General features: G+C 56.3%; 1 protein-coding gene across 2 annotated transcripts; it reads left to right on the top strand.

The window, feature by feature from the left end:
- Positions 1-1,545: 1,545 nt before the first annotated feature.
- STING1 (stimulator of interferon response cGAMP interactor 1) lies at positions 1,546-13,676 on the top strand. 2 transcript variants are annotated; one of them, XM_041488059.1, is made up of 8 exons: positions 1,546-1,723; positions 7,159-7,309; positions 7,531-7,853; positions 8,405-8,582; positions 9,422-9,530; positions 9,688-9,926; positions 11,701-11,887; positions 13,228-13,676. In XM_041488059.1, the coding sequence occupies exons 3-8, from the start codon at positions 7,609-7,611 to the stop codon at positions 13,428-13,430; spliced, it is 1,161 nt and encodes a 386-aa protein (XP_041343993.1). In that variant the 5' UTR covers positions 1,546-1,723; positions 7,159-7,309; positions 7,531-7,608; the 3' UTR covers positions 13,431-13,676. The 2 variants fall into 2 exon arrangements, with proteins under 2 accessions (XP_041343993.1, XP_041343992.1); XM_041488058.1 differs by having other exon boundaries at positions 1,548-1,723; positions 7,159-7,427.
- The last annotated feature ends 187 nt before the right edge of the window (positions 13,677-13,863 follow it).

Genomic DNA, 13,863 nt, shown 5'->3' with positions numbered 1-13,863 from the left:
AGGAGCGGGAGGGGGAGGAGAGGGCGGGGAGCTGCGGGGACTATTTGTCGTGCCGGCCGCCGTGCAGAACTCTCCAGAAGGGGGAGGGGGAGCGCGCGGAAGGATACGGCGGCGGCGTGAGAGCGCGCGCGCGCGAGGCGGCTGCCGCGGCGCGTGACGCTACAGCGCGTTCTCTCGCGAGAAGACGGGACGGGAAGAAGTCCCGGCCGAGCCGGGCCGGAGGCCGCGGGCGCGGGACCGGCCTGAGGGGACGGAATGGGCCTGAGGGGACGGAAGGGGCCTGAGACCCCGGCAGCCCCGGCCGGAGATCTCCACCCCCCGGCCCCTTGTGGGGCTGCCGCACTCCTCGCCCCCGTGACGCGGGACGGAATGGGCCTGAGGGGACCGAAGGGGCCTGAGGGGACCGAAGGGGCCTGAGACCCCGGCAACCCCGGCCGGAGATCTCCACCCCCGGCCCCTTGTGGGGCTGCCGCACTCCTCGCCCCCGTGACGCTGCGCGGCCCCAGCGCGGAGGCCCCGAGGCCCTGTCGCGGGCAGGCCGGAGCGCACTTGGGCCAGGCAGAGCCGTCCTGGAGCACTTGAGTGGCCGCAGGGGTGACTGGCTTGTCCTGATCGAGCCTTCGGTGGCCCTGGGAAGCACAACACCCGTTAAATGGCACTGAAAGCACCGCTGGTGACAGCGTTCCTGCTGCTTCCTGTGCCCAGGTGGGGTTGAGGCTCCCTGGTGCTGCCTCTGGGCCATGGTGGGCTGTTCTCATGCTGACTTTGCTGCCAGCCTTCTGCGAGACTTCAGAATTTCTGGAGGCACAGAGTGTATTTGGAATTGATTTCTTCTCCCTCCACATTTGTTACAGAGAAAATAAACCAAAAATTCATAAAAATGGCTCTCTGGGTGGTTTTGGTTTGATTTGGTTGAGGGTTTTTTTAGTTTTTTGGTGGGGTTTTTTTTTGTTTTGTTTTGTTTTGGGTTTTCTTTAGTTTTTTGGTGGGGTTTTTTTTGTTTTGTTTTTTTTTTTTTTTCAACTACTTTGGTTCATTTTTTTGCTTCCTGCTCTTTCTTTCCTTTTAATTTTGGGCACTCCTTGATTGCCAAATTCCAAAGAACCCAGCACACCTCATTGGTATGACAAGGCAACACATCCTTCATCCTGGCCACAGCACTGGGAAGGCTCAGACACTAATCCCAAGCAGTCCTGGCTCTTAAAGGACTTTTAAACTGCTTTTCTTCCAGCATTTTCTGCTTTCCTTTAGTATGGCCCGGCCAATGCCCGATCCCAGTCAGGCAGCCAGATCCCATGGCTGGAAGTGACATCACAGATTCCTTTGCTGGGAGATGCTCCTGTGGCCCCCGAGGGCAGCACAGCCCCTGGCTCAAGCCTGGCAGGGCAAACATCGTGGCTGGGGCCGTGTTCCAGGGCACAACAGGCTTCCCACCCCTTGGGAATATCTCTGGGACCTTTTCCTGTTTCTGGGGCAGTTTTCCAAGTACCCTCAAATCACAGCTCTAAGGACTTCAGTCAGCCAAGATGAAAGTAACCTTTTTCTAGCATTCACAGGAGAAATGTTGGATTCTGTCCCCAGGAGGAGAGAGAAACGTGGTTTGGTTGTGGTTCTGGTACCAGGGATAATGAAGATCTGCTGTTTGCTGCCAGCTGGATGCAAACTGCTCCACCAGATAAGAAATGGAAGCAGGAAAGTCATTTTCATCATGGTTTTCCACAAGGTAAGAGCCGAGACATGCAGGAACGGCATTTCTTAGAATCTCAGAGTCACAGACTGGCTTGGCTTGGATGAGATCTTAAAGATCATCCCAGTGCCACCCCCTGCCTGGGACAGGGACACCTTCCACTGTCCCAGCTTGCTCCAAGCCTGCCCAGACTGGCCTTGGACACTTCAGGGATGGGGCAGCCTCAGCTTTTCACACCCTCCTCACAGCATTTGGGGAGATTCCACCTGAAGCTTCCTCCCTTCCGTGTCCCAGGGCCGGAGCTGCTCCTGTAGCCCCTGTGGGTGTGGCTGTCCCCATCCTGGGGACACTGCTGTGCCCTGAGCTCCTGAGGGAGCTCCTGAGGGATCTGCTGTCTGCACCTTCCAGCACCATCCCATGCCAACATCTCCTGCTCTCAAACATCTGAGCATCACTGCAGGAGTTCTCTGAGCCCTGCCTTGTCCTCAGGTGACTCCTGTCTCCATGTGCCTTTCCTCCACCATCTCCCTCTGATGGGCTCTGCAGGGTCAAGTTGCAGTGCTGAATTAGGGGAAAAAAACTCTTGAAGGGCTTAGGGAAAGGCACGAGGATTTAAAGGAATAGAAACTTCCCAACCAAACTGGTTAAATCAAGTTATTCCAGGCTTTGATAACTTATGAGGCCTTGGTTAGAGGGTGCAAAAAAGTCACTCTAAAGGAGGAGAGACACAACTGGAAAAGGAGAAGCCTCCAATGCTGGGCACATACTGGTGGGCAAGATTCAAAGAAAGAGAAAACTCCCAGAAAAAAAGGACGAGGAGCAGCCTCTGTCCCAAAGGTGCTCTGCCCAGCCATACCACCCCAGTCACTGAATCATGGAATCATGGAATGGTTTGGGTTGGAAGGGACTGGAAGCTCATCATGTTCCAGTGCCAGCCTGTGACAGCTCCAAAATGAGCAAAAATGGTTTTTCCACCCAACATGTAAGTGGGGAATCAGTGCCACAAAACCCTGCAGCTGCTGGAGCTGACAGACTCAGAAATCACAGATTGGTCCACTCTCACCCATTACATTCAAACTCTGTTTCTCCTGGGAAGGTTCTGGTGCTCCAAAAGAAGGTGGAACCTCAGTGGGCGTGGGGCGTGCAGCACTCAGAGCAGCCCCACGATCCAGGGATAGAGGGATGCTCCATTCTGCCACCAGGATTTCAAAGTGATCATTGCTGAGGGCTCCAGGCTGGGGTCAGGGTGAGGCAAAGCATCTCCCAAGCTTGGCACATCCCTGGAAAGACATCACATCCCTTTGTGGGCTTTGTGAGCCAAGGTCAGGGTCCTGCAGCATCTGGAGGCCAAGGGGGAAACTCCCAAATCCTTGGGCCAGGACACCTCCCTGGCCCCTTTTGCCACCTCCTTTGACCCACAGCTGAATGCTTGGACACGAAGGCTGTCCAGGAGCAATTGGACAATGCTCTCAGGCACTGGGTGGGATTCCTGGGGCTGTCCTGTGCAGGAGGGGCCTGAGGGGACAGGAGCTTGATCATGTTTGTGGGTCCCTTCCAACTCAGGACATTGCATGATTCTGTGGTCTGTGAAAGTGCTTGGCTCAGCAAGTGAGAGATGATGTGTGCTTAGGAGCTCCAGGAAGCAGCTCCTCTGCTGCCACCAGATCTCCCACAGCACACGGTGACTCCTCACTGCACCAGAGTGTGGCCTGGTTCACACAGCTCAAGGCCACACAGAATATTGCAGAGCACTTTATTTTTGCTATTTTGTGTCAGTAAAGCGACCCTGTCACACGGGACCTCTGAGGGACACTGCTGGTGCAACTGCAGCACTAAAAACACCAACTGCAGCACTTTTAGTCAAGGGACCAAAACCACTTTTGACACCAGGCTGGCACTGGAACCCCATCCCTGCAGGTATCCCCAGTGAAAGCTGTCACTGGGCAGCCTGCCCTCAGCATGAAGCCAGCAGCTCTACCTGCATTCTGAGGGCAATGGAAAAACAAGGGAATTCAAGGAAGGAAATGCTGCTGCCGTGCCCATCCTGCAGCAGAGCCAGCTCTGTCAGTCACGCTGCTGCTGCCTGCTCACAGCCCTTCACCCAAGGGATGCCAGGGAAAACACCCTGCTCCTGGCATGGCTTTTGGCTGGGGACATGCCACGTGTATCCAGCCTCTATCTGGGCGCAGGTGTGGGCACCACAGTATGAGAAACACCATCCAAAGGAGGGAGATGAGGATGATAAAGGGCCCACAGGAGCAGCTGAGGGCACATGGCCTGTCCAGCTGGAGCACAGGAGACTGAGGTCAGACCTCCCCAGGGGCTGCAGCTCCGATCTCTGCTCCCTGGGACCAGGGACAGCACTCAAGGGAATGGCTGGAGCTGTGCCAGGGGGATTTAGTCTGGGTATCAGGAAAAGGTTCTTCCCCAGAGGGTGGTGGGACACTGCCCAGGCTCCCCAGGCAATGGTCCCAGCCCCGAGGCTGCCAGAGCTCAAGGAGCATTTGGACAATGCTCTCAGGGATGGGATGGCATTGTAGAGGTGTCTGTGCAGGGCCAGGAGTTGGACTGGATGATCCTTGTGTGTCCCTTCAACCCCAGGATATTCCAGGACTCCTCGGTTCTCCTGATCTCAGCACTGTGTGTAGGTTGCTGTGGACACAGTTGATTTCTGTGCCCCACTCAGCCTCACAGAGGTGTCAACACCAGCCTGGTTGGAGGTGCCATGCTGCTGGTTCACAGAGGTGCCTTGTGGGGTTTTATATGCATTTAAAATCTTCCAGCATCATGTGTCACTTCTAGTTCCCTCTGCTTGAGGGAATAGCAGCAAACAGGGACAGAGAAAATGTCAGTCAAGAGAGATCTGGAAAAGCAAATTGTTGGCCAGAGGAAAGCCAGGGAGGACAATGGGGGCAGTTTCAATCCTGCCACTTCTTGTTGGCTGTGCAGAGGCACTGGGCAGCACTGGGCTCTCTGTTCCCAGGCAAGCTCAGGTGTTCACAGGAGGCCATAGAGATGTTTTGAGGACTGGAGCCCCTCTGCTCTGGAGCCAGGCTGGGAGAGCTGGGGGTGTTCAGACTGGAGAAGAGAAGGCTCCAGGGAGACCTCACAGCCCATCAGAGCCTAAAGGGGCTCCAAGAGGAGACTTTGGACAATGGCCTGGAGTGAAAGGACAAGGGGAAATGACTTCCTACTGCCAGAGATCAGTGTTAGATGGGATATTGAGAAGAAATTCTTCCCTGAGAGGGTGGGCAGGCCTCTCAGGCATAGGCTGCTCAGAGAAGCTGTGGCTGCCCCATCCCTGGAAGTGTTCAAGGCCAGGTTGGACAGGGCTTGGAGCAGCCTGGTCTATGGAAAGTTGTCCCTGCCCATGGCAGGTGTTGGGAATGAGATGAACTTTAAGGTCCCTTTCCACCCCAACCATTCCATGGTTCCAAAATTCTATGAAAGCTCATTCCTGGAGTTCAGACTCACCTCTTGGACCTGTACCACAGCTCTGCTCTGAACAGAAGTGAGACATAAATACTGCAGGTGTTGGCGTGCTGAGGGTAGAACTGAAAGCCAGGCCAGGCTTTGAGGGCAGGAGAGCCACCAGCTGCTTGGGGACCTGTGGGAAGATGTCTGGGGAGCCAGGCAGACCATCCACCACACTGAAGAGCCAAGCAGAGCAGGTCAGTGAAGCCTGGCTGGAATGGGACAAGCTTTATTCCAGCTCTGGAGAAGGAAGTGATTCACTTGATGTTTCAGCCAGCCTTTGTGTTGATGAAGCAAACAACATGTTGGCTGTGTCCACAGGCTCTCCTGGGGCTGGAACGCTGGCCAAATGGTTTGCTGGGGTTTCTAAGGTACCACCCAAACAAGCAGCTCCCTGCCAGCCCCTCCTCCTCCTCTCCGGGTTTGAGAATGTTGGAGCTGTGTCTACAGAAGGGCAGCAGAGCACAGGTCTGATGGGGAGCAGTGAGGGAGCTTGGGGGGCTCAGCCTGGAGAAAAGGGGACTCAGGGGGGACCTTCTGTCTCCACAGCTCCCTGACAGGTGGGTGCAGCCAGGAGGGGGAGTGGGCTATGCTCCCAGGGAATGAGGGACAGGACAAAGAGAAATGGCCTCAAGCCAGCACTACTAGAGGAACTTTATGCTGGATATTAGGGAAAATTTCTTCACCCAAAAGGGCTGTCAAGCACTGGCCCAGGCTGCCCAGGGCAGTGGTGGAGTCTCCATCCCTGGAGGGATTTAAAATACTTGGGGACATGGGTTAGGGGTGGACTTGGCAGTTCTGGGGAAATAGTTGGACTTGATGGACTCAAGGGTGTCCAACCTAAATAATTCTTTAATTCTGTGATTTTAATTAAATGTGAACCATGGGCAAGTCTGAATCAAGGTCCTTGTGCTGTAAGCCTTTGACACCCTGGCAATGTGGGTCTGTGGGGACTGTCAGGGTCTCCTGGAACCCAGAGGCATTCCTGGACAGAAAGCAGTGGGACCCTGAGTGTGTTCTGGGCAGTCACTCCTTTTCCCAGCCTGTATCTACCTAGTTTGGCTCCACAGAGGCCATGGGTGACCATGCTGAGGGCTTTGCTGAAGTGAAGGCTCTCCCCTCATCCCTACAGCCAGTTTTCTTGCCATTCCATGTAGTTGAGTCCATCAGATGTGATGTGAAATCCCTGATGGCGGTTCCTGTCCCATCCTTCAGGTGTTTGGCAGGGATTGCTGGGAGGATTTGCTCCATCGCTTTCCCAGGGTCAGAGGTGACATCGAGCAGGCTGTAGTTCACCTCCTCAAAGCTGGGTGTGAGATTTCCTTCTCACACTCACCAGGAACCTCCTGATTGCTACAACATTCCAAAGACACCAGAGAGGAACCTTGCCAGGGCATCATCCATCTCCCTCAGCATCCTTGAGTGCATCCCACCTGCTCCTATGGGCTTGTGTATGTGTCCCCTAATCCATTTTCTTCCAGGATGGAAATACCTCTCCACTGCTTGGAACAAGGAACTGGAAGTCTTGAGGGCCTCACTGGCCACCAAGAAGGCTCTTGGAAGCTGCTGTGTTGCCAGCACTCATGGGCACTGCTTCCCAACCCGGCATCTCCTGGAAATGTGTGGGGTGGGAGCATCCAGGGTGCTGTGAGTCACCTTCTGCTAGAAGGAACTTGAGTCTGTTTTGCCCCTGGCGATCTGCTGAGCTGAATCAATGCAATCTTTGAAATCTACTGCCCTTGACAGATGTGATCTCAATAAATACTGGTTTCCTTCCTCATTCTAGTTCCCCTCAGACCATGTCCTGGCAGACGTGGGGTTTTCCAGGATGTGCAAGCTCATGGATATAGAAACTGGTACATCCACCAGTGCCTGGATTTCCTGTGGGCTGAGAAATCTCATGGATGCCCTGTGTGGGAGTACTCTGGCACTCTACAGGCTGCCCGCTGCTGCCAGAGCTTCTTTCATTTTCACTTTTCTGCGCGCTTTTTTTGCAGCTCCACCCGAGCTCCAGAAGCCCGTACGTCGCGGAGGCTCCGGGTGTGTGTCCGCAGCAGCCTCGGGAAGGAGCCCCAGCTGCCCCGGCGGGAGCGCAGAGCTCGGGAACCGCAGCGCAGGAACCCGGGGCCGGCGGCTGGAAACTGCTTTGTGAGTGCAGCCAGAGCAGTGACTGCGGAGCAGGGCGGGCTGGCATCCGTCTGGGAGCGGGGTGACCAGCCAGGCTGTGTCGTGCCGAGCCCATCTGGGCACAGGGGACAGCTCTAAGGTGGGAAGCGCAGGGAAGCCTCCCTAAAGGGTTGTGCGCTTTGGGATGCTCAGCGAGCGCTGGGTGCATGCATCCCCTGATCTGCTCTTATCCGCTCCCACAGTGCTGCCGTGGGTGCTGAGGACGAGCTGCTGCTGTGGGCGCCGGGGACAAGCTGCTGCTGACGCCCTGTCCGCCGCAGATGTCCCGGGAGCCGTGGCGGGCGCGGGCGCGCTGTGCCCCGCTGATCCCGCAGGCCCGCGGCGGGCGGGCGCAGCGCGCCGTGTACGTGCTGCTGGGGCTGTGTGCCGGGGCTCTGCTCCTCGCAGGACAGCCCCTCGTGCCCACCGCCCGCAGCCTCGCCTTCCACTTTGCCACCCTGCAGATCGGGGAGCTGCTCAAGGGCACCTGCTACCTGGCCGAGGAGATCTTCCATCTGGACTCCAGGTGAGCCAGCGGGGCTGGCTGGCTGGCTGCGGCACTCCTGGGACCACCCTGGGGACAAGGGCGTGGGATGTGGTGGGGTTTGCTCCTGGTCTCTGTGCCCACACCTGCCCTCTGTGGCAATGATGTGCTGTGCCCAGCAGCACATGCTGCCCTCTGTAGCCCTCCTGTCCTTCTCATCTCTTGCTCCCTTTCCCACCTGCCCAGTTCTCCCAGATGTCCATGAATGTCTCCTCTCTGTGTGTCCTTTCCCTGGGGAACGGATCTTGACCCCAGCCTTTCCCCACCATGCAGTGCTGGAGGGCAGGGGGCTGTTCTCTCCCTTTGCTGTCCAGGGTGACAATCCATCTGCTCCCTCTGAGTCCCACGAGTGCTGCAAGGCACCTAAGCCCTCTCCTGGCTGGGTACACTGGGGTGTGCTGGGCAGGGTCCCACACTGCTCTGTAGTGCTCTGGAAGGTTGGTGGCACCCAGGAGATGGGAGCAGCCCTGGCCATGGCTGCTGAGGTGGGGTAGGTGACTCCAGCCTGACTCCTGTCTCCCTCTCCCACCCAGGCACCATGGCAGCTTCTGGAAGGCCCTGAGCAGCTGCTTCCCCCCGCGCTGGCACGGGCCCATGCTGCTCGTCTGTGGCTCAGCCTACGTGGCTCTCCTCAGTGATGGGCAGCAACTTGGTCTCCACCTCATCCTGGCCAGTCTGTGCCAGCTCGTCATCCTTGCCCTGGGGCTCCAGGTAAGGTTCCCACACCCCCAGCCTGGCTGGCTGCCCGGGGAACCCTTCAGCCCTGAGCAGCCTTGGGGGGCACGTAGCCAGCTCTACACGGCCTCTGCATGTCCACCCAGCCAGAGTCAGCCTGGTGGGAGGAGCACTCTCAGCTCAGCCCTGCAGAGCTGATCTCCTTGGCCCCGTGCTGCCAGGAGTGTTGGCAGGAGGGCCAGGCTGCCCCCAAATGAACACAACCATGCCAGGGGATGGCATGGCCCCCCCGACACAAAAAACAGGGGTATTTTAAATCTGTCAGTCAAGCTGGTGCTTGAGGGGAAAGCAGAGCCTGTGTGTTCTCAATTCTCAGTGTGGTGTGGGGGCAGAGCCAAGCCTCAGGTGCCTCTGCAGCAGTGGGAGGGCTCTGCTGTGCCCCAGCAGTGCTGGAAGGGTCACACAGGCTGCAGGAGGTGCTTCTGTCAGGTACCTGTGGGACAGGACACCCATCTCCACCTAAATGCACACACAGAGCTGGCAGAGGCCATTGGGAATCCCACCATCAGGCACTGGGGTGTCTCCTCTGCCATGCTGGAGGCACAGGGCAGATGCACAAGCTGCACTGGGACACAGGATCCCAGTGGAAGGTGCAGCCAGGGAAATGTCTGGCTCACTCCAGCCCCAGTTCCCTCCTCTGTGGGGGTGTGGGGGCTCTCAGGGGCTCTGCCCTGCATGGTGGGGGAAGGGGCTGGTGGGGTTGTTCACTCTCCAGCTCTCTTTGGAGTTCTTCAGTCCCTGTGGAGAACTGACTGTTAGAGAAGGGCTCAGGTGGCAGCTGTCATCACCTTGTCTGTCTGTCCTTCCCTCCACAGAAGCCCTCAGCAGTGGAGATGTCTGAGATGTGCGAGAGGTCCAAGCAGAATGCTGCTCATGGGCTTGCCTGGTCCTTTTATGTTGGGTACCTAAAAATAGTCCTGCCACGTACGTAGCTGTTTCCCTGCATTCCCATGCCTACAGATAGAAATAGCTCCTAATAACAATCCTCCCACTTTTACAGTGTTAGCAGGGGAATGGGGAGCAAGGCAGAATGCAGCTGTACTCACACCAGGCACCTCTGCCTGATGCTCTCTTCCACCAGGGGTGAAAAAGTCCATGGAGGAATTCAGCAGAGCCAATCCCAACCTGCCAGCATGCAGGAAGACCTGGAAGCTCCACATCTTGATCCCTCTGAGCTGTGATATCTATGATGACCTGGAGAAAGCTGACAGCAATATCCAGTATGTGACAGAGCTCACTGAAACCATCCTGGCCCGAGCTGGCATCAAAAAGAGGGTCTACAAACACAGCCTCTATGCAATCACGGATGAAGAAAACCAGGTATGCTGAGAGCAGCATTGGGAGCATCATCCCAAAAGCCTTGCTGGCCCCAGAAGTGACCCTAAGGACAGGAGACTGTCACCTCTCCTGTTAGATACTCCCAGCTTTCACCAGGCTTCCATGAGATGGAGAGATCCCATTCCTGTAGCACTTCCTGCTGGCTGCCTCCTCCCAGGCTGGGCTGCAGGGATGGTGGTCTTGCTTAACCCCTCCTGGAGCTTACTGAAGTCCAGAAAACAGTAGAAAACTGAGCAGGAAAAAGCAGATGTGGGCTACAGAGCATCACTTCCCATAGGATGAATGTTTCCTTGTGTTGTGAAGAGGTGCTTGAAGATGTCTGTGTGAGCCATTATTTGACTCCCTCCTTTCCCCCAGTCACCCCTTTTTCTAGGCTGGTGAGCCCTAAATCTCTCCAGCTCACACTGCATTCATCTCCTCCCACATCTCTGGACAGACTTGCCCCTGTCCCTTCCCCTTGGAGACATGGGCAGAGCTCTGCTTCTCACCTGGGTCCCCTGGTTTGCCTTTGGCAGTGGCTGAGCTCTGAGCTGCAGTTTTTAAAGCCCAGCCTGCAGGGGCCCCGAGCCTCTCCTGCCCTGCTCTGGGGGAAGCACAGGCGGCCGCGGGTTTTTCCTGCCGTGCTGCACGCACTGATGCTGTGTTCCTTCTGCCAGGCTCCTGCTGAGTCACTCTGCTCCCTGGGAGCTCCAGCAGCTCTGAGCCTGCACTTGGCCTTCCAGTAATATCTGCCCCTCAGCTTCCTGCCCAGTCCCTCACAGTGAGCAGGGCCCATGGAAGGCACCTGCCCCAGGGCACGGCAGTAACTGCCTGCCAAGGCTGGGAACTTCCTGCTTCTCCGCATTTACCTGGGATCACATCCCTCTTCCTTCTAATTCACTCCATTAAACTTTCCAGTTTACCCAGTGTAAGACTTACTGGTAACACCGCTCCTCCTTGGCATGTTTATGGCTTTATCAGATTTCTCTTTGTTTCTTTGCTCAGCCTCCTTCCAGCTGTGCCTCCACCTTTCCAATGTTTATGCTCTGCCCTCCAGCTCTCTGTTAGGATGCTCAGACTTAGAATAATGGAATCACAAAATATGCTGGGTTGGAAAGGACCAACAAAGATTATCAAGTCCATCTGTCCAATGCCCGGGCCTGCACAGACACCCCAACAGCCCCACCCTGTACCTGAGAGCATTGTCCAAGAGCTCCTGGAGCTCTGGCAGCCTGGGGGCTGTGACTATTCCCTGTTCAGTGCCCCCCAGTACCCTCTGGGGGAAGAACCTTTTCCTGATCTCCAATCTAACCCTGCCCTGATACAGCTCCAGCCATTCCCTGCGTCCTGTCACTGGTCACAGAGAGCAAAGATTGGTGCTGTCCCTCCACTTTCCTTTGTATAGCAGAAAGCAACCAAGAAGGTGTGATCACAGGTAAGGGATGTCTCCCTAGGGGACCAAATTCCATGGGGAAGATCACCCTCCAGGCTGCTTTTGTGAGCACTGACAAGCCAGTGGTTGCCCCTCATGGGCAAAGGCAGTTCCCTGAGCCCACCTGGCAGAGGGGACACCTGGACCTGTCAGGCCAGCTGCTCTTTCCCTGCTCTGCATTAGGCAAGGGGACACTGGGGCCAGACCTGGTATCCCTGTCCCAGTGCTCCCAGTGCCAGGCAGGCCAAGGAGCTGAGAGGTCGAGTGCTGTGCCCAGTGCCAGGGTCTCCCAGCAGCCCTTTGCCAGTCCTCCTGTCCCCATGTCTTGTCCTTCCACCCCTGCAGCTGTGGCACTGTGCTGTGGAATATGCCACGCCGCTGCAGACCCTCTACGCCATGTCCCAGGATGAGTGTGCTGCCTTCAGCCGGGAGGAGCGTCTGGAGCAGGCCAAGCTTTTCTACAGGACCTTGGAGGAGATCCTGAAAGGCTCCAAGGAGTGTGCAGACACATACAGGCTCATTGCCTACGAGGGTGAGTGAGGGAAAGGGGCTGGGGTGCCCAGGACAGTGGCTGTGCTCTTCTAGCCCCGAGTGACCTGGAGTTGTGTCTGTGCAGGGCTTGGCTGATGTCCCCAGTCAGGGGACCATGGTGGCCCCTGCTGCCACGGGAGGAAGGGAGGGGCTGCATTCCCACATGAAATAGGAATATCACTGAGCATGGCATCCCTGGCTGAGTGAGGGAGGGCATTGTCACACTCTTCTCTGGGCTGGGGCAGCCTCACCTTGAGCCCTGGGGCAGCTCTGGGCACCACAGTATGACAAAGATCTAAAGCTGTTAGGGAGTGTCCAAAAGAGGGACATGGGGGTGGTGAAGGGCCCAGAGGGGCCACATGAGGAGCTGCTGAGGGCACTTGTCCTGTCCAGCTGGAGCACAGGAGACTGAGGTCAGACCTCCCCAGGGGCTGCAGCTCCGATCTCTGCTCCCTGGGACCAGGGACAGGACCCGAGGCTGGAACTGTGCCAGGGGGATTTAGTCTGGGTATCAGGAAAAGGTTCTTCCCCCAGAGGGTGGTCAGGCACTGACCAGGCTCCCCAGGGAATGGTCCCAGCCCCAGGACTGCCAGAACTCCAGGAGCATTTGGACAAAGTTGTGGGACACAGTGTCTGTGCAGGGCCAGGAGTTGGACTGGATAATCCTTGTGGATCTCTTCCAACTCAGGGTATTCCATGATTCCAAAATTATAAAGACTTCTTGCTGTGGGTCTGAGGAGCAGGGAAGGTGGTGGCAGCACCTGTTGTCCCAGCTGAAGTCCCCAAAGGGACCTGAGACAAGCTGTCTGCTGCAAGCATTGAGTACAACAGCAGGCACCCAGGGCAAGCAGCCACTCCCTTCACTGTTGATGTTCCTGGAAGAAGTTGCTGGGGCTGTCACGCCCTCCCCAGCAGTGGGATGAGTGTGTGCTGGCTCAGTGCCATTCCTGCTGACAGCGGATGGGAGGGAGCGAGGCTTTCCCTCATTCCCATCATCTTTTCATCTCCCATCGCCTCACCTCCACCAGATGGAATCAGCATCTTGCTTTAATGAATGTCAGTTTTTTCAGAGGAAACTCAGCACTCTCCCTGATGGGGAGAAGCATTTCCATGCAGCAAGGCAGTTCCCATCACAAGCACTACTGGGAATCCAGCACATAGTGCCTGTAATTTTATACTCCTCCGCACACTTTGTGTTTGAACTTTTTCCCTCTGCCATGCAGAAAGCGGGAAGTAAAAGTTGTATTTTGACAGTGCAGGAAATAATGCATATTTTGGGGCATCTCACAGCTCTGCCTCAGGACAACCAGTGAAGGAAGGTTTGTCTCTCTTCTGTTCCAGAGCCAGAAGAAGCAGAGACCCACTTTTTGTCCAGAGAGATTGTGTGGCACTTGCGGCAGGAGCATCACGAGGAGATTGCCGTGCTCGAGCAGAGCCACCAGCACAGCCCATCCACAGCCCTGGACTCGGCAGAGCTCAACCTCCAGATCAGTGTGTCAGACCTGCCAGACCTGCCACAGCCCCTGCGCACTGATGGCTTCTGACACAGCCCCTTGCTGCCCCTTGGGGCTTGGGTCACCCTTCCCCAACCCCCTTCCTGTTGGAGCACGTGCTACCCATGGCTGCAACCCCCAGCTCCCACCCAAACCTCCTGTGTACCACGGTTACTGGAGCAGCTGACTCAGCCCACAGCCCTGTGACATGCTTCCCATTTTCTTTGTTATGTACAGCTGTGATGTTCTTCTGTGGGTGTATTGTTTTTTTATCTGTTTTAATTTGTGTTATATAAAGCACTTTCCTCTCTGGGACAAGTTGCAGTATCCTAAATTTTGGACACAATGTGCAATCTGCCCCATGTGGGATAGGAAAAGGTTTTTCCCTCAGAGGGTGGTTGGGCACTGAACAGGGAATGGTCATGGCTCTAAGGCTGCCAGAGCTCCAGGAGCACTTGGATGATGCTGTCAGGGACAGGGTGGG

Source organism: Pyrgilauda ruficollis, unplaced genomic scaffold (assembly GCF_017590135.1).
Source record: "Pyrgilauda ruficollis isolate IOZ18807 unplaced genomic scaffold, ASM1759013v1 scaffold86, whole genome shotgun sequence".
In the NCBI taxonomy this organism is placed as follows: domain Eukaryota; kingdom Metazoa; phylum Chordata; class Aves; order Passeriformes; family Passeridae; genus Pyrgilauda; species Pyrgilauda ruficollis.
The sequence above is the reverse complement of the archived record's forward strand: the minus strand, read 5'-3'. Positions and strand labels throughout refer to the sequence as shown.